The 26312-nt window shown below is 27.9% G+C and overlaps 3 protein-coding genes across 4 annotated transcripts in view; 1 reads left to right on the forward strand and 2 right to left on the reverse strand.

The window, feature by feature from the left end:
• LOC116772125 (hemicentin-2-like) overlaps positions 1–26312 on the reverse strand; it is a 140825-nt gene that overhangs the window by 86441 nt on the left and 28072 nt on the right. The gene's annotated exons all lie outside the window — the stretch shown is intronic.
• On the forward strand, positions 876–25512 carry LOC116772151 (synaptic vesicle glycoprotein 2A-like). 2 transcript variants are annotated; one of them, XM_061528337.1, is made up of 11 exons: positions 876–989; positions 9679–9716; positions 9873–9903; positions 10211–10373; positions 10893–11074; positions 11795–11979; positions 17356–17531; positions 19277–19433; positions 19727–20001; positions 22416–22543; positions 23906–25512. In XM_061528337.1, the coding sequence occupies exons 1-11, from the start codon at positions 953–955 to the stop codon at positions 23947–23949; spliced, it is 1416 nt and encodes a 471-aa protein (XP_061384321.1). In that variant the 5' UTR covers positions 876–952; the 3' UTR covers positions 23950–25512. The 2 variants fall into 2 exon arrangements, with proteins under 2 accessions (XP_061384321.1, XP_061384320.1); XM_061528336.1 differs by having other exon boundaries at positions 9679–9903; positions 23906–25497.
• Positions 5676–7862, reverse strand: LOC116772152 (uncharacterized). Its single transcript, XM_032664226.2, has one exon. It carries the CDS (start codon positions 7454–7456, stop codon positions 6638–6640), a length of 819 nt encoding a protein of 272 aa, XP_032520117.2. The 5' UTR covers positions 7457–7862; the 3' UTR covers positions 5676–6637.

The raw sequence follows: 26312 nt of genomic DNA on the forward strand, positions 1-26312 counted from the left end.
AAATAAACAGTGGCAAAGTTAAAACTAATTGCTTTCCCATCACTTAATGGATACAAACTATTGCGAACATTTACAATGCGATTCAAACTATAGAATCGCTTCAATTTATGTAATATATTTCAACCTTTTGAGATGCAAATTTTGGATTCAATTTAAATTTTAATAAAGAACATTATAATTTAATTGTTAGTTTAAATTATTTTTGCATTCAAATTTAAACAAATATTTTCACTTGTTACAGTAGTTTCACTAAAAGAAAAGACGATAGAATAAAACAAGATCTATAAAAAATCTTTAGAATCGTCATAATATTTATTGAAGTTATATAAAGTGTTTTTGGCAAAGAATTTAGTGACAGCTTGTGATATTCTGACAAATGTATGTACATTTATTGTATCTTAAATCTGAGTTTTTATAGCGTCATAACAACGTATTCAATCGATGACAACAAAGATGTTAGGAGTCAGTGAGGCGCAGTGTATTATAGGAAGGAAACTTATCTTTATCTTTTGAAATAATTTGAATTATAGCCATAATATTGACGATTCATTAGCACACATATATCTTAGATCATATATTATTACGACATTATACTGTAAGGACGATTTAATTCACTCATTTCTCCTTCATGTCATTCCATATTAATGCCTATTTAACGTTTTGGCAAATAATAAATTAAAAGTAATATGCTCTTTTAATTATTGATTAAGACAATTTGGAAAAAAAAAATCCTTATATCATTGACAAAAATAAAATTTTTATGTGTGTAACAAAATTATCTTCAGTTTATTTAAATGATTGTATAAATATTTGTCTCTAGTGAAGTTGGTAAATAGATTTGTTTTATATATAAATAATTTAAACTGAGATAAAAGTTTAATTATTCAGTAGCAGTTCAGTGTTACTGTTAACCTATCGAGTGCAATGATTATATAATTCTAGTTTATTAAAAATGAGTGATTTAAATTTACAGGTTCTGGCCGGACATGGTATGTATTAATTTTTTTACATAGTGGTAATTAAAAAGAATAAAACAATTTCTTTGAGAGCCAACGCTGCTTTTTACTTTTAGTTTTAGGTTCAACTAAATTTTAATGTCATTCGAGCGTTTAAATGTCAAAGTGTAATGTCAAATGTGAAAAAAAAATAATAATTTCGTTTATTTTTCTAAACATGGGCTTGTAGTGCTATATTAATATTACATTTCTTTTTATATTATCTGGATATTAATGTACTTTATTTATTTTTACTTTTTCAAATCATCTTACGACCTTAAATGTTTTAATCAGTTCCGTTATAATGTGACATGTCAATCGTTGTTCCAATATAACATAAACAATTTAAACAACGAGATAAAGAGCTTTAACAAAAAGATTTTATACATTTATTCGACCAAAAATCAAACATATTCGACCACATAGACTTTTTCGTATTTAAATGTAAAAATATGAAAAGGATTTACAGTACCGTAATAAATACAAGACTATGATTAATTAAACCGGCTTAAGGATTAATTTTTAGTGTGGTGCTTTGTACCAAAGGATATTTAGAAAATAATAAAATTGTGTGATAGCCGTACCAAAACTTAGAAGTAGAAGAAACTGAGTAGTAGTAGAATATAGTTATCATTTATTACAAATTACTGTAGTACCCAATTTAGCATGTTAATCAAATAGTAAACTACATCTATCGAGTTCTAGATTGCACTGGGCATATATTAATATCTAAATAATTCAGTCAAAGCTTTGAGCTGTTTATATAAAGAGAATTATAGTAAATATCCATTTCAATAGATTAGAAACAGCTTCGTTCATTTTAGTCCGCTGAAAATCTATTTTTCTTGTACTAGCATTAAACTATTCAATGGATATCTAAAAAGTTTAAGTTATTTCTGCAAATCGGATACAAATTTGAATTGTTATTATTCGTTATATGTAAAAAGATTTTCCTTTGGAGCTCTATTTTTATCTGTTTCTTTCTTATTATTTATTTTTACGGTGGCCTAAATCAAATTGGTGTATTTTTCGATTGGTGTTGACCATCCGAATATTAAAATCATGATACTCATTTAGCTTTCTATTTTTAAATTTTATTTTCGTCGAATTTTATTATGTTATGTGTCGATTGAGGATGTGTTCCTTAGTTTCTACCTCTAGAAGAGGTAATTTTCTTTTAAATATGCTATAAAAAATAGATACTTTTTAACCAACAAAGTACACGTCCATTCAATAATGTTTGTTCAATTTTAAGAACGTTCAGTTTGATAATTAACATGAAGTGGAAAAATACAAAAATCCTCAAATATAATAAATGATATCTTAAATTATATATTGCACAGTATTGTATCACTTGAACAAAGAGTCGCGTAATATACGCAGATCTTATCTTTGCAACAGATGTTATCATTCATAAAGTTAATGCTTGAGATGATTGTTATCTTAATGTGTTTAAACAGGTAGCGTGTAACATCACATTTCATATAACAACTATCACGTGCTATTCAGAATCGGAGATAAAAGTAAAAATGAATCATTAAAAACTTTCAAATAAGTAATTCAACAATGGCGTATAATATAAAGGAAATTGTTCTATTCGTATTCCTGAGTCATTAATTAGTAAGTATTAAATTAACACATTTATGTGAAAACTCATAACAAACGCCTACAATATCACAAAAGTTTACATTCGATTCATTACAAAGTTTTATGAAAATTATTGAAAGTTTCACAAAAGCAAAGATTTAATTACTTTATATAATACTCAAATAACATTTTAGCCTTCAATGTTATTGACTCGAACAATACTATAATTGTGTTAGAGGAAACGTTTTCTTTTGTTCGACCGATAGGCATTCTTGAGAAAATTATATATATATATATATATATATATATAAGTAGATTATGAGTTCATTTATTGGTTATTATAGAAATAGCTGAAAGTTGGACATTAGCATAATTGGGTCCACATAATCATTATTTAAAGCAAGATATGTATTATTTATTTCTCTTATAAAATGGAGAAATTTTAACCCATATATAAAGATTCGTCCCATAGAATAAATTCTGTGGTATTTTACGATACAAACATTTCTCTAATTCTTTTATAAATGTCTGAAGTACTTCAAGCGCAAGGTCAAACAATGAACAATTTACGCGTTTTGACTTTGTTTTGTTTTATCATGATTTATCCAACAGACCGAGATTTTTAACAAGATTTTTAAATTAATTACATATTGTTTTTCTTAATTTTTGTAAAGTCCTATTCAAATACTCTACAAATATTTTCAATGATATATTTATTGTTATATAAGGTTTAAAATTTGCTAAAGCTAATACTGTATGGTGAAAAAAATGTATTTCAGTATTACGTCTTAGTACGTTCCTTCATACTTAGTATGTCGTTTGCAATTTTTGTATATATATATATACAGGTTTGCTTAATGTAAGCCGATCAATTACGTATCTGATATGCCCACAGAGAGTTGTGTATAGTGTTTATTTGGTTTAATTAAACTAGTATTATTTGGCATGAGCTAGTAATGTTTGAGTATGCATTGCCTTAATTTTACTAGTAACATAATATTTACTTAGAGATCACGTAATCCCCATGTTCCAAGAAGTATAAAGATACACTTCCTACACAAATAATGATTGATTAAATTTTGAATATACGAAAAAAATGCTTTTGTGAATCAGCCTCAATTTAATGACTTCAAAACGTTTGCTTAAAACAGTCTCTGTAGCAGTTTAAATCTGTGTCACAGATATAACCATCAGCCTTCGAAACAATATCGATCCAGCGAGAACAATAATTAGATTCAATGTTTGCTTGATTAGTACCTACTTGCAAATTATGAACATATGAAAAATGTAAGAATTGTTAAATACGATTCCATTTTTTACAGTTATTTCAAAGGCAACTTTTTTTTTAATTATTATTCTGTGATAGATTACTAGGAAACAAATTTGAATTCAGTTAATAAGCCAATAATAATACACAATAAAACCCGAATTTAAACAACACATCTTGACAATAAATCGTATTTTGGAACTAGTTTGATAAATTTAAAACCTCATTATTTTAATTAAAGCAACATTTTTACTTCTAATATACTAACTTCACAAGCTATATTTATTTCAAAATCCTAGATACAGCGGTCTATAACACATAGTAAAATAGAAATATAGAAGTTGTATAAGAAAAATGAGGATTATATTTTATTAACTTTATATAGAATATCGCCCTTTTTGGGTTTTAAGCGACGTACGTTTACCTATTCAATATTTGTTTCAGGTAAATATGTCATGTTTCTCAGAAAACCTCTCTTAATATACAAACAGGTTATCTAAAAGTAACATCAAAAAGTAAAAAAAAAAAGACTATAATAACACAAAAGTTAGTTACAAAATATTAAATCCTTGGGTACAATGTTTTATATTTATTGTTTATATAAATATCTTTTATGTCAGATTTTCCTTATAAATATGCAAAAATTTTCATTGTAAATTAAACATAATCCATGTATTGACAGGTTACATTACATAGTTAACATTGATAGAATTTTAAACAATTTTAAAACAGTCGCGGAGAGGCAGTCCTTTATATTTTAAATGAACATATGTGTCGATGGAAAGGTGAGCCTACGTTCCGAAAATTGAATCCCAATTGAACTTTGATTTATACACAAAAAGAATTTGCTTTTTTATTCGTTTCAATGAAAACGAACATATTCTATAAATAATATTATTAACTTTTTTTTTAAGTTCAGGCGTTTTTTGTGGTTTTTCAAATTATTTTTGTTTCTGAAAAGTTGTTATCAACTGCTTTTTGTTACGCTTTGAAAATAAAAAAATAAAAATGCTATTGTGTCACTTCTGGGAATTTCAATTGAAACTACTGGGAATTATATTGTAATACATTACATATTTTCAGTACCCTTAAATTTTTATATTTTCACACCGTCTTTTTTAAAAATAAGTGGCATTTAATTATTGATATATTAAGAACCAAAAGGTTTGGTCAATGCAGCTATCTCTGTCTAAAATTAGTAGCTCGACGTCTTAAAATACGAAATTTTTTTGAAAATAAATTACCAGTCAGTGATAACTATTTAGCAGTCAGTGAAAATTGAGGAAAATGAGTCTAATGCCTGTTATATTTACTACCATATTAAGTAGTGAGGTAGTAAATTACATTACTAAAATATTCATCGAAAAAGTATGTAAAACGACTACTAACGATTTAAAAAATATGTGACGAAGACTTTTTTACAAGCCATCAAATACTTTTTTATTTATTCGTCAGATTAATAATAATTTTATTTTTTGAAACACATTTTTATTAATCACTACATTTGCCCACGACTTCGACTGCGTTAGTATCAGAAATAAAAATGTTTAGCTGACTGAGCGAACTCTGTTCCTCATTAAAGACAGTAAGTAAGAAGATTTTGGATTTAATCAACAATTTTTTCTTGATTTATAAATAGTATAACTAACACGGTTTGCTTCTATTTATAAAGATTATGACAATTTGTCTATTGATTTTTAGAAACTGCTTGTCATTTTGTTTTCTTTCCTTGCTACGTACGGATATGATTAAATACGGTATAAAACTAAAACCTAAATCCTACTTCTACCGCGTACAAATTAACGACAAACCTGTTCTTAGTGAGTTCGTTAGTGAGCTCGTGATACTTCTTGATCTTGATGGTATTTTCTTTGGGCATGTCGTTGTCCCAAGGGACCATAAGCTTTATAACAACAAGGCGCTTTAAAATTCGCGAATATATAATATGTCTGGTCTGAACCCGGACCTCGTCTGCACAAATATGCTCTGGGATTTTATATTGCTTCTCATTCGTATCCATTATTTTATTTTAATAACTTTTAGAATTGCCCGTAATATAAGATAAACAATGTTACAATTACATGAACGCTTAGCAATACTAACAATTAAGTTTATCAATCCTATGTAGGAAATAGACAATTGAATCGTATCAAAATACTGATGAATTCGTACGACTATTTTACATTCATTTAATAAATTGGTGTTTGTACAAGATTAATGGGTTTCCGTGAGTCATATCTAAAATGAAATAAATGAACTAGATTTATTAAAACTTAATAAGAGCAATTCAATTAGTTCTATGCTCTGTAAATTTGACTATCGGAAGTGTGCACTGCTGCGGATTCATTAGAATATAAATGATCATTTGGTTTTATATTAATTTACATTATTTTTAGCAATCGTATAAGTGCTTATTGATAAAATCAAAATGCAATTACCTTAAATATGTGATAAATGTTAGTCAGAATTATAAAAATAATGTTGAAAATTTATTTTAAAGATTTTACAAATTTCTATGGTAAAATTAGTCTGGACTTTGGTTTAGTTTTCGTATGTGTTGCCAAAAACTTCTTGAAGCTCTCAGTTCTAAATCATCCCAGTTTTAAGTTTTAACTTTAATTTAATCCGTCAACTCGGAATTTTTATTCATCTCGGTTTTTTAACTTTTCTCACAATATTCTTTCTTATTTTTATTTTGGTTCTTATGATCTTTATACAAGACAAAAAGGATATTATCCTTTATTATTTATATATATAGGTTTTTTTTTATATAAAATTTGAACATGATTTATAAAATAACTTGAAATCTAGGTTCGTAATCACGCACTTCGATAGTCGGCAGTGAATTCAAATTTTTTGTAACTGTAGATAGAACCTTATTTTTTTCCGATATATATGTTTTAATATATAGCACTTGCCAACTACCATCAAAGTTCTGGGGTAAATAAAAATCCCTTTTCATTAAATGATACCAGAAAACGTCGCTGTTTACAATATTGTAAATTTTTTTACACGTTTCTGATATTTTTACTATATCACGTATAGACAATTCTATTAAAATATCATAAACCAATTTTGATGGGAGCCCACTTAGGCTGGCACTTGAGTAATTATAATAGGAGAGTATTGTACTTTTCACTGGTGTTACAATATAGTCTTTAAACAAGGTACACAGTTCATCCATATATGAAAATTTTTCTGGCAAGCCAAATATCGTAAGTGGTATATATTTATCTTTTAATAAACAAAGTGACTGCGTAAAGCAATTTATTTCTGGTACCATTGCATTAACAAGTATCAAATCCGATACAGTTGTAGCGATGAATTTAATAGGCGTTGATGTAAATTTTCGTAATACGAAATCAGCTTCGTGGCTTCCATTTTCTCTATTTCTTAAATGCACTATGTGATCGAGTATGTCTGTATCATCTTTATTCCCTTTTTGGAGAACGAAATCGCTTTCCTTCATTAAAATAAGCAATAGGGCAAAGAACAGATCTCTTTGCAAACGATCTGGTTTGATTAACGTTTCTATCAAAGTGTTCACAGTCCGATGAAATTGAGGCGGTATTCTTTCTGTACGCCATTGTGTGTTCAGTCGTTCCATTATATCTGGGAAAATCAATATCGTATTTTTTTTAATTACTGCGTAGGCCTTGATCAATAATTTAATCCGTGTTTTTTAAGAGCTTCTGTCATATTCTTACGTCACATTTTCATATGCGATTAATAAGTTTTGAAGTTTCTAAAATGTCTTCTAAAAAAGGTTTCTTAAAATGATATATCTAAATCGTTTTGTTTATCCAATTTGTTTATTGTGCCGTATTTAAGATTTTGATAATGTTTGCTTTGCTTGTGCTTTAAATATTTATAAAGCACACATGATTTATTTTGTAAGATGTATTTACTGTTTTCAAAGAAACCTTAACATTTAAGCGACTTTTAGAGTATGTATTGTTTTACCTTAAATATGCATTTAAGGTAAAACAATAAAAATAAATATGTAATGTCAAATTCATCGTTGCAAGCTGAAATAGTTATGTAGGTCTTTATCGATCAGAAGACATTAATTAATTATTATAAAAAAAATAATTAATAAACTTAAATACATATATACATATATATATATATATATATATGTATTTAAGTATATATATATATATATATGTTTGTTCGTTGAGGCCAGGAGGCCTTTGCAATCGTATATATTTATTTAATTTCTTTATTTGATATAACACGTCATAAAAAATTCCAAAAATTCAAAATATATGTTAATATGTATATAATCTTTATTATAAAATGTTGTGTTCTGATCTTGACCCGTATTAATAAATGTTTCATAATTTCGTAACACTATTGTTGTTGTGTTATGGTATTATTGAATAATATATGAGGAGTTCAAGTGTTTAGTCATAAGAAGTATTCAACTGAGGCAAGTTAGTTAATTAATTATGCTGCTTTCAATTTGTCACAGCCTTTGTTAGTTTTCCTACACAATATTCTGAAAATGGACATTGGACCGTCTCTTACTTTGAATTTGATACTCTATGAATAGAAATGAATTTTTAATGTTTTCCAATCAATATACAATTTTATAGAGCATTGGTTTTGCATGACGAAGACCGTTCGATCAATGTGACGAAAAATTTTATTAACATTGATTCATTCATAAATAAATCAATGAAAATGAAATTGACTGAATTCAATTTCAGATTTAATTCAATCAATCATTTTAATTTTTATGTCGCTTTGATATTACTCAGATAACAAAATTTGTATTATTAGGACGTCATTTTTTACTTTGTTACAAACGATAAATTTAAAAATATGATGATAAACACTATTCTTATCATTATTTTTATAAAAAATGTATATAGTAATTGTCCAATAAACATATAATTGATCTCTTCTTATAGAAATCATGAAAATATCACTATAGTGATGTCTTCCATCACCAATTTCATAATTTTATACACACACCGTAGTTCTAACTTCGTTAAAATGAATGTTAAATTACAACATTTTCCTACACTATATAAACTTATGAATGATGCTTCATGCTTCACTAGTAGCTCTTCAATGGCTTTGAAAACAGCGAGAACCCTTAACAATTTCACTTAAAATGAAAAACCGAACAACCACAATTTAAATTTGTGGTTTAAACTAAAACTTTTCGCAGGGATCGGTATTGCCAATTAGTTTAAGATATTTATTTTCAAATGAAACACTTTATTTTTAGCATCAAATATATTCGACGTGTTGTTGTCTTTAATGGATTTATCTCATAAACTTATTAGAAATAACTTTTAAATATTTAAAATGGGAGCTTTACATTCGTATCATGTAATTGTATATTTCTTGTATAATTTTGTGCGTTAAAGTTTTCATGGCATACAATCTCGTCCCTATCAAAACCTCACTTCCACAGAAGCGCAGCAATTTAAAAATATGTTCCCAAGAGACACAAAACTTTTCACATCTTGTCTTGACTTGGAATAAGTTTGAGTACTTCTCCAGTTAGATGTATTTTTTAATATCTACATTTTTATGAAGATGTTTTGTTGGTCACGATACAGATGGCAGGCTTTTTTTTTGGTCAATATTTTTATCACTTATAAAAGTTATCATTTTTATCAATATTTTATTTAAATTTGTATGTCAGATACCGTGCGAATCTTATACGCCTCTTTGCAATTCTTTCTAGTAATTTAAGCCGCAGGACGGTCCGCAATGCAGGAATTTCATTTTTTTCGACGTGTTTGCTTTATTGCGAATATTGATATCAAACTTTTCCGATTAGTTACAATTTCGTATTTTATAATGTTATAGGAAATGTGGAGACAAAGGCGCCGACCGCAATGCAGGAGGTAAACCTCGCACTCAAAGCGTGTGGTTTTGGTTTATTTCACATCCAACTCATGTTTACATCCTTTGTCGGCTTTGTGGCCGGTATCATGGTGACAAATAGCACGCCTTATATATTGCCAATTGCTGAATGTGACCTCAATATGAATCTCTTGCAGAAAGGAGTGCTGAATGCGATGCCTTTTGTCGGTGAGATTTATACATAAACCACGCTCACGTTGCTGCAAGTGTACTGTATAAATAAATTTATTCTACTGAATATTTACTGTGATGATTATATAAACATATGGTACTGAATATATATTACAAATATATAATTAATTATTGTATTGTACGCTATAATTACTGTATTATATATGTATATATACTAACACGCTGGACGTTATATTTTTTCTAATGCATGTATATACTATTGCAGTGTATTATTTACTAATTTCTTTATGCTAACGTTTGATACCATATAATTTATATTAATTCAACGTGTATTATCTTTCAGGAATGGTTTCCGTGTGTGTAGTCGCTGGTTTTTTAACTGACACCTTTGGTCGAAAAATATTTTTAGTTGGTGGATACGGGGGGCTTTTTGTATTTACTTTTATAGGTGGTATAAGTCAAACGTATCTGGTATTAGTAACAGCCAAGTTGTTTGAAGGCATGTTGTAAGTATTTATATACTAAGCAGTAAAATTTCCCTTATCTGATTGTATATGTTCCATTCTTAAGTTCTCTTTAGACTTAGGAACAATGCCTGTAGACTTTAAGTTTGACACTGTGGAATTAAACTTTTGCTTCAGAATAAAATTCGTATTATTTATAAATTTAAATGTCATTTAAATAATACATTTAATTTCTTACATATTTTTCTTAATCCATAACAATTTAAATATTAAACTAAATTTTAATGTATGACGTAGATATGATATTTCAAATCACAAAACGAAATGTATATAAAATAAACTGTTGGCCTTATTTCCATTATGAATTTATACTAATATGGTTTAAACGTGGAGGAAAAATGTTTATGGTCACTATAAATAAATAAATGAACATTTTAAAATTTGTGTTATGTACATTAATCTCATTAATGGACACATGTACATGTTTATAGTCTGAATTGATAAGGAATAATAGTGTTGGGAAAGAGCAAACAAATTTTATTTATAGGATAATATTTTTAGATTTGCAGCATCTTTCAACGCAGTGGTCACCTTAACATCGGAATTCTGTCACAATGGAATAAGGGATCGCATGATGCTATTGCAGTCATCTTTCGCAGGGTTTGGTCAAGTGATTGGGGCTTTAATGTCGTGGGCAATTTTAACACAGAAATGGAGAGATTCATATTTCAACGGAACTATTGGTAAAAATGTATTTGAAATTATATACCAGGGTCATTTCATTTTTTCACTACCACCCGTTAAGACAATGATCTGAAAAGATCGCGATATGCTTAGATTAAAATAAAATTAATTTAACTAGATACAAATCGATAAATACGGTTTCATAAGCCAAGCATATCATTTAACTGATATCTTCGGTAAGAGGGAAAGTGAAAATGTTATCAAAATTTCCAGCTTACGTTTTAAAATTTGTATTTATATACGTGTGTGTTACCAAGTTATCCAGTTTAAAACAAATGCAAATGAATTTCGCTTTAAGCTGAAACTATAAAATGCACCCACGAATTCGCTCCATTTACATAGTCGTCGCAGAATATTTAAAGACAACTAGTAAAAGCCTTTCAAATGCGTTGCCCAAATTTTAGAAAAATTTAAACTTTAATTAAAATGGAAAAGTTAAAATTAAAAATGTTCAAATTCATTTTTTTTTTGTGATTTAGTATTATAGCGTAAATGAATATTATATATTGCAAAATTTTTTATTCACAAACTTAAAGAAAAACCTTAGTAAACAATACGAAACAAAGAATTGTCAATATTAATTTAAGTTCTACTACATTTTATATCCTGTTTTGATGACGTGGGAGGACAAATCATTGTAACAATTTTATAGACACATATTTAAGAGGCATATTTTTTTTAAATAAGTTATAATTGTTTGTTTTGATTTTCCTTTTCAGTACTTAACACTTGGAATTTTTATTTAATAATAATGTCAATGTGGTCACTGCTGGCTAGCTGTCTATACATGTTACTGCCTGAAAGTCCAAAGTACTTCATAACTCAAAAAAGATACGACGAAGCGAGGAAAATCCTCATTAACATTTACACGCGGAATACAGGGAAAACTGCAGATAGCTTTCCGGTAAGAGTTTGTTTTAAATTATTCTAAGATGGTTTATAAGCAAAATAACAAACTTTCATGAAAAAATTCGCTTTCCCTGCAGTGTTCAGTTATTATTTCTGATATTTTCTCTCTACATTGTAGAACTTAATGATCAAATGATACTCGTTCTTACAATTTGTTATTATTTTTATCTACAAGTCTCTATTCATAATGTTATAAATAAATTAAAAGACTATTTTCTAAAAAGCTTGTTGGCTCTATTAACATTAAAAGTCTTATAATTGTCACTGCTAGTTTCTAGAGAAATATATAAAATTTAGGGAACCAATTATGTAATAATGGTACAATTGGAAAGATTCCAGCATTTTTACAAAATAAAATTCTTGGAATATAATAATATTTAATGCAAACTGCTAAACTATGGACAATTTGGTCATATGAAAACTTGCATCACTGTAAAAGTTTTATGTCACACAGACTGAATAAATTTCTTTGGTTATTACTTTTTAATTTATTTATTACGTAGTTCAAAATACAGGAATAAAAACGGCATCAGGTTTTAATAATAATTCTTCGTTTAATAAATGAAACGTTAAGGTAGGTTTGAATTTATCACTTACAACATTTTCCGCTATAAATTTTACTTCCGTATTTTTAAGGTAACCTTTTTTAGGTATAGATTTAAATTAATGAAGCATTTAATTTAATTTTTACTCAAGCAAGTCTTTTTCGTAAATTCACAATACATTAAAAGGCGTAACGTAAAGGCGAAATCTTTTTTACCTTTATATTTTAATATTATAAAAATTAAAATATAAATTGGAAGTTAACCGTTAAAATTCTTTTATAATTTTTCATTGCTTAAAAAACTTCATATTTGAATTTTAACAATGAAAACTTATCTCCTTAAAAAAATAAAAAACAAACAACACATTATATATGGGCGTCTAAAACAGTTGAAGCCAGTCAAGCAACTTATGACCATTAATTACTTATTCCAAATGCATGCGTGCATAACTTTTATGTCGATAAGATACATGAAATTATAATTAGGTAAAAATTCTAATCGTGGGGTTCGTTTCGATTCAGGAGAGGGTGTGATGTGGGTGATAAAGAAAACGAAGGATCTATAAAGCCATATGCACACTATATATGCACACGAAACTTCTAAATATATTTTATGAATTACATAGGGTCCTTTGCATTAAATGCATTGTACACTCCCTTTTATTGCAATTGTTTTAAATATCTAGTAATTTACAACAATATATTCGCTCTCAAAACTGTGTTTGAACTTTTTCTAGTAGCATATACCTGATTTATCATTTATATCATTGATATTAAAGCTGCCCTTCACAATGTTAGCGATAATTCTGTATACTTTTAATTTTATTTAATTAAGCGACGGGCGTTGCGTGAAAGGAAGCAATCAATTGCCCATCACACCGACTCGTAATGGATTACGTATTAAACTTTATTAACTTCTAATGATTCAGTCTTATCGCTCTTGTTAGAAGTGGTTGTTTGTTATAATATATTAATATTTTATTGACATTTCAAAAATAAATTATTTTGTTAGGCTAACTCCATTGAAGATAAGGGAATATGTTTTGATTTATGTTTAACATTATTATATTGCTTCAAAAGCCGAAATGAAGAGTATGATTTTGGAGTTAGTAGTTTATTTTAATTGAAATACTTTTGAAACATGTTCGCTGCTGTAGCTTATATTCGTATGTATAATATATGATTCCGCCTTAATATTTGTCTTGGTCTTTCAATGTGATGAAATTTTATAGCATAGAATAGCCACATAAGATTATGTTGTAAATTAAATATATATTATGTGCATATATATGTGGATTCCTTGGAAGTTTCGGCGTTTTCTAATTATGTAAACAACAGAAAGACAATATTTTACGTAAGATGTATAAAATGTTTCGATAAATCTGTTCCGTACAATTTTATGTATTCATAATTCAATGGGATCGTTTGTAACGAGCACGCATAAATTGTTAATCTCTTTTTATTTATGTAGCGTTGTCAGACGGCTCTGAATGCCAAAAGCAAAGAATGGAAGCTATTTACAATGTGCGTAAATATTAGTCAGAAAGTTTACATACGACTGTGACGTCACTCTTTTGTTTTTTTTTTACGCACACCCTCATGTTTTAAGGTCGTAAATGTATTCATATAAAATGTTTTAATTTTGTGGAGGCTCAGTCGCGCCTGTTGTGCAATGTAATTGAGAACGTGGACTATTGTGCTCGGTTGCTTTGATCTTTTAAATCCATGAGAATGTTGGCGAATAGCTTAATGTCGATAGTCCAGTGATTAGTTCAGCTGACGTTTTTATTCACAAGGACAATAAAATGTCATAAAGCTTTATTTTTTTCCACGTAATGAGGTGTGAACATCTCAACTGATGATTATGTTTTATAACTTGGTAGTTAATAAATTTATTTATTATTGTAGCTTTATATATGTGCGTAGATTTTCATAGTTAAGATGATTTATATTTGTAGCAATATGATTCATTAAATATATATTAACGTAAATATTTACGTATATACCATAATATTATGAGAGTCTCTTTGCGACAACAAACTGATAGCTCACTTGAATACTCACTACTCGTTCTCTAAACACTCATATCTTCACGTTTTTTAATATTTGATCTTTGCCCATATTAATTCACGAAATACTATTTAACGTAAAGTTTTAGTACCACTGATGTTATAGTATACCATTGAAAATCACAGTGAGTTCAGACATAAAATGTGACAAGAGTAAATCAAGTTCTCATGTTTACATTTAAGTCTTGAACAAGATCAATTACTTCTAGTCGTTATTTATATCCATAAAAAAAATATTATTAAAATCTGTTCATGTCATTTGGATACTTTTTTAAGTAACAATAACAATGTTTTTCTTTTTAATTGAAGTCTCCAGTATACGTTTTCATTAACATATTTCATTCGAAAATCAAACCGGAAATTCATTCTGGTCTGATACGTTACTGTAAACGTGATTCGTTAAAGTCGATAAAACACCATATGCTGGCATATATCGGCTAAATTTCACCATAAGCAGATAACCCTGGAATATTGTATATCCCTATAAATTCTTGGAATATGTCTGCCATTGGGTGATAATATTTATGGCCATGGCGTCATGGCATCCGATACCATCTTCCAATATATAAAATTTACCGTCCTATTGTTTGTCTACCTGACTATTGAGTATGGGTAATAAAATTAAGTACATTAGTTTTGTTAGTTTCCGGAAAAGTAGATTACTTTTTACATCATATATTACGTTATATTAAAGTCTATTACGAAATTACATTTATACTTAGCAGATATTTTATTTTTTCTATTATATGCTGGTGTGTCACATCTGGAGTGATTACACAAAACGTTCTTAGAACCTTTAACTTAGACTAATCATTGGTAACATTGAGGGCAGCTGAGCGAAATTCTCAACATCTCTTTAGAAGTGTGGAAGAGTTGTGAGATATTTTTTTTTCACCCTTGACGCCGTCACATGTCCAAGTTCATACAACACAAGACTATGATAAAGTTTGCTCTGCTGACTACTACAGCGCAAAATACTTCGCAGACGGTCTTCATTCCTCCTCCTTTCATAAGAAACTTGGAACTTATAATGATTTTTAACAGGCAAAGTTGTTGGATGTGTGTCGCTTATGAAAGTAATATCATATCTTATATTTATCATATTGTAAAATTTATATTAAAGTATTATGAAGAGATACAATTTAAAGTATGGATTACAATTAAATTAATACAGTAGAACAATATATACAAATAAATAGTTTAATATAACTCGAATTTATAACAACTAATATAATTAACTAAGACAGTTGACAAGTACTAATTCTTAAGTGAAGTAATTGAACCAAAGAAATTAGGAAAGTTTGTTTGAAAACTTTACAAGAAATGTGGTGCAGGTGTTATTAATTAGTTTATATGGCTTACTTTAGTAATAAAGAAAGGGTATTAAATCGTTACACACGCTAGATTGTGCATGACGATGCATAAAAGAGATATAACAATATGAGGTGGGTATATTTGTTAAAACATATTCATTTAGCTTCCTCTAGTTTCATTAAAAAACACACTTAATAACTAATCTTGAAAATTCAAACGTGTGAGTATTTCACTCATAATAAATAACAATTTGATTGAATTTTAATTTATATACTGAATTGTTATTCGTTCGTTTATCGAATCGTAAATTCAATTGATGTCGAAACGTTCGAAGCATTGCTGTTAGATTCAAATGTTATTTAGAAGATTGAAAAATATATCCGCAACAGAAAGCTATGAATATTGTGAGGTATGACATTGAGTGATTGTTCTAAAGCTTTCCCAACTTTGTTGAATAAATTATGAGATTAAGTATTTTAGGTGGTCGTTATATGAAGGACTTTGAAACACATATTTTGTACTATATTATCTATGTATATGTTTATTCTATTTCAATTATGCTTTAAATAATTATGCATTTGAATGAACTTTTCTTTGTTTTCGTTACTATTTTTGCGATCTTGATATTTATTGTTGATTAAATTAATTTGTTTACGAAAAAACGAGTTTGGTGTGTGTAAACACAACTAACTTTAATAAAATAAAAAGAAGCACATAAAAAATAATATTTGCAGTTTACGATAATGCTGTTTTTTTATACTAACTATAAACTTTTATTATATACATATGAGAAGAATATGTTTACAGCAAAAGCTTCGCCTACGAACAAAATTAAAATTTATGTTCCAAAACGTACAAAGCATGTCCTATTATGAGGCGTAAGTTACATCATAACAGAGATTTATAAAAAAATGTTTTGATAGTTCTTGCTTTGCATAAAAATATTATGATACCTAATTATTCCTTATACTATCTAATTTAAATGAGAAGTAAGTAAAAATCTTTGTATGTAAAATATACCTTTTTGTGTTCTGATCGACGATCATGATTATGACCTTAAGGGATATCATTTAAAACAGTACGTAAATTAATGATAAATTAGATTTTCTTTTGAAGTCATTGTACATATTTTGTCTTTTAGATTCTAAAGCAGGCTTATCATATAGCTTTGCACATATTAATTTCCTAATCTTAAATCCCTTGTTTCACGATAAGTAGATAAGTGGCGAGGTGCGACGGCGACCTTAGGGTTGAGTTCTGTTTGTTATAACCATAAAAACAAGTTAAATTCTAAACAATAACAACCTATTTATGAATTTAAATGTTTATTGCTTATAAAATTCTTTTAATTTTAAAAGGTTATATCAACACGTGTAGTTAATTTACTTACAGTCAAACATACCCAAGATGAGATTTTGATATATTTTTTAAATGTTTTTTATAGTATCCAAATCTATGGAAGGATAAAATGAAGCTAGTCGATGAGAGTCCCGAATTGTCTAATCAAAAATTTGGTAGCATGTTGACCGTCGGGCTACATAATATCAAGCCAATGTTCCGAAGACCGCTGGGCCTATATCTTATACTTTTTAGTTTTATGATGTTCTTCTCTATGATCTTGTAAGTATTTTAAATGCTGATTTTTTTTTTATATTCTCAAATTTAAGGCAATCAAGAACGTGAAACTGGTGTATGTTCTTGATTTTTGCTCCCAAAATCTGATAATTTTTTATGAATTATATAATCGTTTTACGTTGCTAGATTTATTTATAACCTCTTTGAAGCACTTCCAGTTTAGTCTAGTTATTTAAGAGAAATAAATGAGTGTAAATATTATTTAAGCTCGTTGAGAAAAATTTAAGTCTTTCCAAAAAAAAAAGAACCTCTATCTATTAAATAAAAATTTTACTGATTTTTTGAAGATTGCTTTTGGTTTTATCGACTTTTTTATGTTTGATCTAAATTCAGAACGTAATTTTCTTTCCAAAGGCTTTACATTTTTACGCCCTTAAATCTTGCATATAGTATTATTATGTGCACATAACATAAAAGTATGTATAGGATGTGTTCCCGCAAACATTGGAATATTCTTTCGGAAACATAATCTCTAACCACGACTTGTTTATCGTCTATCGTCCCTAAAATTCCCCAGAGGAAGTGAGCTCAAAGCTATTCACATATTTGATAAGTACAACATATTTTAGTTACCAAAAGAATTTCTTATAAATTAATGTTAGTATGAATTAAATAATTTTTTTATTAAATTATTATCTCTATAAAATAGTTTGAAGAGAATAAAAACACAAACTTTTATGTTAATATAGTAGAAATAAAGCAATGTACAATTTCAACTAAAAAATGTATATATATTTATATTTGTTATCTTTTGCTATGAAAGATAAATAGCAATATTAAAAAAAATCTTTAAAATGTTAATTACACATGAAGCATAAGATACACTTCACGCAAACAAAAGCTGGGAAGATTTTTAGTCCTATTTTATTTCCTCAAATAGAGTCTGATTCAAAAGGAAATACAAAATGATTAAAAAAAATTGTTTCTTTAGGCAGAATCATGAATACCATTCCTATAACATTTAGAATTCATCTGGATTAATTAAATTACATTTTCTATGATGAACTTTTTAATCTTATCCCAACTTACGAGAAAAACTGACAAACTGACCGCTACATTGTCTTTAGAACTCTTAATTTTTATGTAACTTATTACCATTAAGATAAAGCTTAGTAAAGTTCTCTTGTAATAAAAAGCAAAGAATGCTTCTGATTTAATTTTTTTAATTATTATACTTATATTTGAACGGATTTTAATATTGAGAGGTTTAATAGATTAAGAGTCAAACCCGTAGCTTTATTATTTGTTTAAGCTAAACATTTTAGAAAAGCTTTTAAAACAAATATACCTTATTGCGCTGCCGAAGTCATAAAAAAATCTCATAGTATTATTGAACGTTTAACGTTTTCGCATATAGTAGAACGTCGTCCACAGTTCTGATGGGATTTACTTGCTCGTATTATCTCGTATAAATGAGTGCATTAAAAAAATTCAAAATGCATAAATGTTTAAACATGTCTTAGGGAATCACAATTATTCGCTATATTTTAATCTCTTCCAATAACGTGAAATAATCATAAAGTTTGTTGCAGATATGTTGTTTATTTGTAAAATACTTAATTACGTAGTCACCTTTGTCACGCGATGGTAATAGACCATGACGTTTTCAGACACGACATCCGTCTAAAACAATATAACTAATAAAAACTATTTATGTTGTTATAATTATTACAAATTGAGGTTATTTATTTACAAGCAGTATTAATCATATTATTTTATTTCAATTTCAGATATAACGTAATACGTCTATGGTTTCCCCAACTATCGACAATAGCTGAGTACTATAGCACTCCAGAAAACCAAAACTTATGTGTTATGCTCGATGCGTATACAAGTGATTTGAGATCGAGGAACTTTAATACTACTAAAAGTGATGTCTGTATTCCTGTGAGTAACCTAAGCAAATGTTTATTTAATTTTATAATTTAAAATTCATTCTTTGTCTTCTTTCTTGGTGATAGCGTATAAGGTTAACATTACATCTTTACACAGTTGGAGATATATTTAACCATCTTTTAATGAAACATAAAAATATATAAATATAATTTAAATAATAAAGTATCTTAAAAAAAATTATTACAGTAGGGCTTTCCCGTGTTATATTGAATTAAAGTAAAAAATTTACAATACATACTTAATTAGCATACAATAAATATGTATGAGAATATTATTCTTTCCAGGCTGTAAGTGGAACTGAAACGTATTTGAATAGCGTAATTCTAGGATCCATTTGTGTAGTACCATTCATCATTAGCGGTATTCTAGTGAGCAGAGTGGGCAAAAAGTACCTATACATAGTTTGCGGCTTGATTACCGTGGGGGCAACGTTAGGCCTCCGGTGGGCGAGCTCTAAGATCGAAATGGTTGCTTTATTCTCCACTGATGTTGCTATTGCGCAAACAATGAATTCTTTAAATCAAGCACTTGTATTAGAGCACTTCCCGACTACAACGAGGTTAGTTTTACTTTTAAGGGATGTTGATCTAGTTTTTAAAAACCTATATATAAAGCCTATAAAGTTTTAATGAAACGACGTTATATTTAACCTAAATAATCATAAAGATAAATTGTTTATACGTTCTAATTTTAAGGATCGGTTGTTTAATTGAGGCTGAAACTATATTTAACCTACATGCCGAGGCACGCAGACATGAATTTTAAATAATAAATTAGGTGTTATAGAACAACAATGGGTAACAATTCGTAGAAATAATCAAATACTCGTTAAGATAATACGTGTCAGGCGTCAAATGTTTTCCACGGTTGGCTCTGTTATCATTATATTAATGGTGTTGTTTTCACCTTTTAACTGTTTCTGTATCAACCCAATTGCTTATATTTGGAACACTGTTTATTATTTATATATTAAACCGAATCACCTTCGAGCTATTTAAGAAAGAGAATAATAAAAAGTTTCTAAAAAATATATCAAATCTTTAAAATATATTGTATGAGTTATGTATATGTTTTCTTCCAAATATTGTTATTAAAAAATATATGAAAGTATAATGGAATTGTAATTAAAAAAAGTTAAGCACTGTTAGGTATACGACCCAATGAAGGTCAATTAATTTTTTAATTAAAATAGATTAGCGACCTCATTATAAAGATACCCCAGTAAATTTGACACCAAACCTACCAATTTAAATCATACACTAGGGCTGTATGTTCATCACTTAAAGCAATCGATAATTACTGTTCGAAAAACTGATATGTTTTCAAAGAAAACAAGACACCTGTGGTAAAATAAATCTCTCATATATTTTTATTTATAACGACCAAAAACATAACAAAGGGTTATTCACAAAACCGAATTTAACTTATTTTATTGGTGAGTTTAAAATAAGAAAATAAAGTAATCATAAAAAAAATCCGTTTTAAGATATTATATGATAAAAAGGAACTTAGATATAAAGTATAACTAAAACGTTCCAACAGTATAAAAACGATACATGGGTTTTTTTGATAACTTTCACGATTAAGTGATCGAAACATAAAATTAAAATATTATTTCCAATCAAATGCACATAAGGTATGGACTTCTCGTGACGTCATCAAACGAGTTTATGACATCACAATGTGCCTGTTGCAGTCCAGTATTAATGATGATGAGGCAAACTGAGATCCAGTGCACTTAATATCAAGCTAGCCTAGATTCTAGTTACTAAGGTTGCATTGCTTGCTTTTAGCAGCTCAAAGATTTATTATGCACTACTTCGTCTTCAATCAGGGAGCTATCTTTCATTTAAGTATTGAGATATTAGGTTCCTAACTAAAGTTTAATTAATACTTCGAACAAACAATGCCTCAGCACACTCTTATTTAATAATTATGTGTATAATAACTATCTGTCAAGAATACCTGGCGACTGTTCTTCACTATAACTTATTTTATATAATAAATAAGTAATTAATTTAATATACTTTATTATTTTCGAACTAGTCTACCTTAAAATCAATAGCTCACCAAAGAAAACTAATATCGTACATTATACAACGCAATTTGCTACCCACAAGATGTTCAGTTTCATAAAACAAGATACCATTATTTATGGGAAAGGCGAACCGAGCGATTATTACTGTGATTAATTGTGTGATAAAATTAGAGCTTAATAAACATATGATATATGAAACACTACATTATTGAGGTCATATTAAAGTTTGATACTTGAATATATTAACATTTATGATAGTAGATTTATTTACCATAAAACGTCACGTAAATTATTTGATGATGTTATATTGGAGGCTTCTTCGTGAAAAAAAGGGTTAGATTTTTTTATAACCACCATACAATTCATATCATTTTATGAACACAAGTTTATTGTTGTTGTTGTTTTGTCGGAATGACAATAATTAAAATAAAAGTTTAATTCGAAGCGGAACCACATAATTTTATTATCTAATTCTTTTCCGAGCGCGCGTTTAAAGAAAGCTATGATTTTCAGCTTGTGCTTCTGTTTTGTTACTTAAAATTTTTCTCAACATTTTGACTAATTTGTAATAATCATAATACCGGGAAGATGAGATGAAATTCTTGTTTTAATTTATTTTTTAATTGCGAAGAGATGAATAAAAGGCAGACTTATACTAAAACATTTTCTGAAGCTAGTCAACCTTAAATGATATAACATTGGGTAAAAAAATAAGGCGGTATAAGAGAAATAAATAGTAGAACTGAACCGAATGAAATTATTTACTTGATTTAAATAAAATTATGTAAAAATCGTAAAGTAAAATGTGCAAATATTTAACAGTTTTATTAACATCACTTTTATTAATTCATTTTAAAGATTTTCTTAATTTTCCTTTTGATATGGACATGTGGAGACAGATTTTGTGTTAGTGTAATAAAAATGATTATTTCCAGGTCTCTAGCCATAGCCGTGCTGATGACTTGCGGCCGTATTGGAAGTTTGGTGGGTAATATTTTATTTCCCATTCTCCTCGACAAGGGCTGTGTCGTGCCCTTCTATACATTGGCTGGAAGTATGATATGTAAGTAAATATAATATAAATTATCTTAAATAAAATTATATTTTGAAATCTAAATATCAAAGTTATTAATAAGGAACTGATAGTAATAACGTTTTCCTTTCATAAATATTCCGGATTAAAAGTTTCGATTAAGATTTATAAATGTAATCCCTTAGTACTCTCAAAGGATTAGTATGACGACGCAAACTTGCTCTATTCACTAGACTTAATACGTACATACACATAGATTTCATATTTCTGCAGTATTCAAAATCTTCGAGCTTAAATAACGATAATGTATAATATTACTTCTATAAATGTAATTCTGCAAATGTTTCCTAAAATATCTACTCCATTCGAGCTTGAGAAACAAATTCTAAACTTTCTGATATATATTCCTTGTAGGATTAGAACAATTATCATTTCTCCAATATCGTAACTTTAAATAGGGGTCAAATACAAATTATAACAATGTTTTATTACGGCAAAACTGAGGGTTGGAAATGACGAAATGAAAGGTTTTCACTGATGATTGTATTATGATATTATTTCAATACGTTCTTTATGATATTTTTAATAATTGGAAACTATTCTTATTGCTCGCGGGCGAATTTATCTTAAATCCGAGTACAATAATAATGTTAAAAATAAGTTTGCTTTTTTTTATTTATATTTCGTCAATGTCTCTACAATCTAGATATTAACAAAATTGCAATTTTAATATCAATATTATTTTAACATCCCTAAGTTGAAATTTTCATTTCATAAGCGATTTTATTTTACCAAAATTTTTATTTTCAATGAAAACAAGACACGGAAAAGTTTTCTATTGCGGGTTATTCTGGAATATTCCACAGAACATTGCTTTATGTTTTCGCCTCCTTGCACACTGTTCCCTTATTCACGAAGTTCATAAAACAAATCTCAGTTATTACTCCCCACTGTATAGGATATTCGGATTATTAGGAAGAGTTTTTTTTTACGAAATTGTACAGTTATAATGTACTTATAAGAAAGCCTTGATATTTTAATTCTTTAAAGATTGTTTTTTTTTTTTTTTATTAATTAACTACGAGTTTAATAAAAGTGCTACCAATTTTTTTGTTTTTGCTCTTAACTACATGTGATTAGAAGATTATTGAAATAAAAATAAAATATTTCTTTTCATAATAAATATATAATGTGGTTCATGATAAATTTAAAAGTCTAATAACTGTTTTATATAGACTTTAAGGTGTGTTATTTCAAATCTTAATTTATTTAGTGATACAGTGTTGAAGGAAACTTTGATCAATTATTATTTATATTTTTAAAAATGTAGCTTTTGAAGCATATACTTGTTATGGTGTTGCTATGAAATACAACTAATTGATTTCTTTCCAGGTATTACCTCTCTGAGTTTTGTGTTACCAGTTAAAAAGAAATAATTAAGTTTCATGTACCTAATGTGTTGTTATTTAAATAAAATAGGTATGTATAAAATATTAATGTTCGTCTTTATTCGCATCTATTTTAAAGTAGCTTTGTTTGGAGGAAATACTTAAATTAATTTAAATGAAACTAATATTTTTCGGATTAATTTAAAATAATAAAAATCCGCGTAGTTTATCCGAAAAATATTAGTTTCATTTAAATGAATAAAACTCGCGAAAATCTTAGATTTCATTACTTAAATTAATGCTTTATATAAATGTTTTGTTTAATGTTCGTTTGAACATTGCCTTATTCTTGCCTGAGAACAAACTTATGATTTATTTATGAAACTAAAGTAAAAATGAAAAGGATTGTAAATGCAAGAATGATACCTCTTCTATTATTCTTGCTAGTTACAACACTATCTTAACACTTCATCAGATTTTTTTAATTTATTTCTAAGCATAGTATTCATTATCCATAATATTAGGTAGATGCTATTCATAATAGAAAAAATATTTTAAAAGAAATTGATGTAACTCTACTACTTAAGTATAGTTCAGTACAACTATATAAAAAAACACAATTACTTTAAACATCAAGACAACTTTATATACCAGCCCAGCAATTTCATTAAAAGGAAACTTGCACCATCAGTCTGCACTCTATTTTGTTACAGTAAAGTAAAACTATATTCTTAAGACAATTTTATAATACATAAATAATAAATCGTATCAAAAATTGCATTTCTCTGAATAAAACACAATTCCAAATTTTGGCCTTAAATTAGCGCTGATTTTATAATACTCATTTAATTAAGCTCTAACTCGGCACAAAACTGTATTAATTTCATGAATAGAGAAAAATATACGGTAAGAAAATGCGCAATGTTTTCTTTAAAACCCGATATATAAACTTAATGTCGTTGTTGTAAAAGAGATCGTATACTCAATCTATTATGGACCTAAGAATGCACTCAGGAAAGTTGATGCGAATATTTCATAGGAAAACTAAACAGATTTTTTCCTCGCTATTACACTTTTAAAACTTAAAAATAATAATTCATTAAAAAATCCAATGTTCCAATAATATGAAAGGGAACATTATTAAGCAATTTACTGTCTTTACACTCATCAACTTGAACCGATACATGAATTTCAAAGAAAACCAAAGAGAAACACATCAAAGAATTTTATGAAAATGATGAAGGAAATCTAATTTTATCGGCGAACGAGACTTCATCCATACAAAATTGAATTCCTTGAAAGCACATCACACTGTTAACGCTGCCACATTGATGTACCATATATGATGAAATAAAGCAATTTCTTTTATAAAGTCATAAAAATTATTTTGTGACGTGTGTCAATCAAGAGACTACGAGAAAACTGTACCGGGTCTGAAAAAAACATGTCCAAGAAAGACCTACCTTGATAATATTGATTTCTTTGGAAAGCGGCATTAAAATTTTAGGGTAACTTTTTTACTGCAGTAGAATTACTAATAAAATTGTTACCGAGGGTTTTTGAAATGTAAACATTTACATTTATACATACATTTATCATAACACATACATAATGTAATGTTAATAAATTTTGTCCTAAAGAAACACCAAAAATTCATTTAAAATCAATTTCCACCACTTCCTGTTTCCATTTCAACATTACGAAGTTTCAGTTCTTCCGCACGGACAGGCTCCAACCACAATAATTTTTCTAATTGCAATACATACTGCAAGTCAATGTTTAGAGAAAAAATAATAATGAAGTCAAAATTTACAATATCCTTTAGATAAATATTGATATTTTACGCACATAAAATATGTAAGACAAAATGCACACAAGAAAATTATTTAATATCGACGTAGCACTTGTCCTTAAAAGTTATAACGGTTTTATAGCCAGCTATGCAAAACAGAAATACTATCACAGTTAATAATTACACAGTTAAATTAAGCTTAGCATTTGTGTATCCAGGCATAGTATCTAAACAAATGGACCGACCAGCCAAGTCACTAACTGACACTAAAAGCATCCTGTTTGCAGTAAGCCTTAATGATAAGGAAAAGCTTTTATGTTAATTGAAGTCTTCGAGTTTATTAGAATTTCCTTAAGTGTGTTTTAAGTAGACCTCCAAAGTATGTGATAGTATATCACATTTTTTTGTATCTCAATAACTGTAATAAAAAGGAAAGGAAAAGGAAACTATTTAAAAAGATATCACTTTGACCATACATACATACATGTCAGTCTGTAATTTATTGTTAATGTAGAGATTATAAATTTCCTTTTAAGGTCAATTTTGGATTTGAAAGATTAAATTTGCATATTTAGAAATTTATTCCTTTCCTCTTTTATTTTATAAAAGACTAAAAATT

Source organism: Danaus plexippus, assembly GCF_018135715.1.
Source record: "Danaus plexippus chromosome 16 unlocalized genomic scaffold, MEX_DaPlex mxdp_31, whole genome shotgun sequence".
NCBI classification, from domain to species: Eukaryota; Metazoa; Arthropoda; class Insecta; order Lepidoptera; family Nymphalidae; genus Danaus; species Danaus plexippus.